This window comes from Nicotiana sylvestris, chromosome 7 (assembly GCF_000393655.2).
Source record: "Nicotiana sylvestris chromosome 7, ASM39365v2, whole genome shotgun sequence".
In the NCBI taxonomy this organism is placed as follows: domain Eukaryota; kingdom Viridiplantae; phylum Streptophyta; class Magnoliopsida; order Solanales; family Solanaceae; genus Nicotiana; species Nicotiana sylvestris.
The window spans coordinates 146,273,892-146,275,519 of record NC_091063.1 but is presented as its reverse complement, the minus strand read 5'-3'; the positions used below and the strand labels follow the sequence as shown (position 1 = coordinate 146,275,519).

Here is a 1,628-nt window from a genome sequence, read left to right as displayed (position 1 = left end):
GATCTTATCTTTCAAGGAACGACATTCATCGATGGTGTGCCCTTTCATGCCGGAGTGGTTTGCACTGGACTTGTTTGGATTAACCCACTGAGAAGGGTTCTTAGGGACTGTAGCAGGGATAAGGGTGATATAACCAGCAGCTTTGAGTTTCTCATATAGCTGGTCAATGGGTTCAGCGATGGTGGTATATTGTTTTGGAGGTCTGCGATCAAAGTTAGGTCGAGGTCTAGGGAAGTTTTGGCGTGCAGGGGGTGATTGATAGTGGGATGGTTGAGCATTATACGTTTGGTAGACATGAGTGGGTTGGGAGTATCTGGGTAAAGTAGGTTGGTATGTAGGAGGTGGAGGTGACTAATAAGTTGGTGGCGGAGCTTGGTATAAGGGTGAGGGTGCTTGGTAATTTGGAGTTGGCTGGTATGTGAGTGGAGGGGTTGGTTAAGTTTGGTATTTGAGAGGATATTTGGTCCTTTGTGCAACCATTAAGGCCCCTACGTCCCTTTTCTTGGACACACCACCGGACTGTAAAGCCTTATTTGTAGCTTGAAAGGCTTCAAAATATGTAACTATACTACTTTTAATACCTTCTTCGATTCTTTCACCCAACTTGATAATGTCGGAGAACTTGTGGTTCTGAATCATCATCAACCGCTCATAGTATTGCGGGTCCTGAGTCCAGACAAAGAACTTGTCCATTTGCTCCTCTTCTAAAGTGGGTTTGACCTTAGTAGCTTCAGACCTCCAACGAGTAGCATACTCGTGAAATGTCTCTGTGGCCTTCTTCTTCAAATTATGAATATAGAACACGTCTGGTGCGTTCTCTGTATTAAACCTAAATCTATCCATAAAGTTAGATGCCATGCCTATCCGGCTTGACCATTTCTTGGGATCTCGACTAATGTACCAAGATAACGCATCCCCCTTCAAACTCCTCATGAACAGCTTCATGCGGATCCTTTCATCATTCCCTACTCTAACCAGCTTGTCGCAGTATGTCCTTAGATGGACCATTGGATCACCTGTACCATCAAACATCTCGAACTTAGGATGTTTGTACCCCTCGGGCAGTTCGACATCTGGATGTATGCAGAGGTCCTCATAGTTCAGCCCATCAATTCCCTTGCTTCCCTCAACACCCTGGATTCGGCTGGTCAGTTTCTTAAGCTCCTCGGCCGGGTTCCAAATAAGTAGGTCCTTTTCGTCAGACTCAGGTGTGCATGGGATAGGTTGGGTGGAGTGTGGCATGGTCTCCACATAGATGGGATTGTTATGGTGTCCTGGTGTATGGGTGTGGAAACAGTCATTTGTAGAGTTCTGAGGTTTTGGAATGAGTAGTGGAGTGTTGTTTAGGGTATGGCAGGTGTTGCATTGGTTCTTTGGTAGAGCTGCATGATGGTGAGGTACGGGATGATTCTGTTGTTTTGGGATATTTTGAGGAGGTGTAGGGTTTTGAGTGTTGGGGAAATTGATATCTGGGGTGCTGAGGGAAAATGACAGGTTTGCTAGATTCCGAACCTGATCGATCTCTTCTTGGAATTTCAGCAGTTTCTATTCCAGTTGGGACATGTTCTCATTAGGAACCCGAATACCATGACCATCAGTGGCCTCTACCCATTCAGTTAGGTTCTCTT

The 1,628-nt window shown here is 45.6% G+C and overlaps 1 protein-coding gene across 1 annotated transcript; it reads right to left on the bottom strand.

Annotated features, from left to right (window-relative positions):
- Positions 1–435: 435 nt before the first annotated feature.
- Positions 436–1,242, bottom strand: LOC138873913 (uncharacterized). The gene has a single exon (XM_070152401.1). The coding sequence runs from the start codon at positions 1,240–1,242 to the stop codon at positions 436–438; it is 807 nt and encodes a 268-aa protein (XP_070008502.1).
- Positions 1,243–1,628: the final 386 nt, after the last annotated feature.

Coding starts and splice junctions, on each gene's coding strand:
- LOC138873913 (XM_070152401.1), bottom strand. CDS start 1,242: ATGCCACACTCCACCCAACCTATCCCATGCACACCTGAGTCTGACGAA.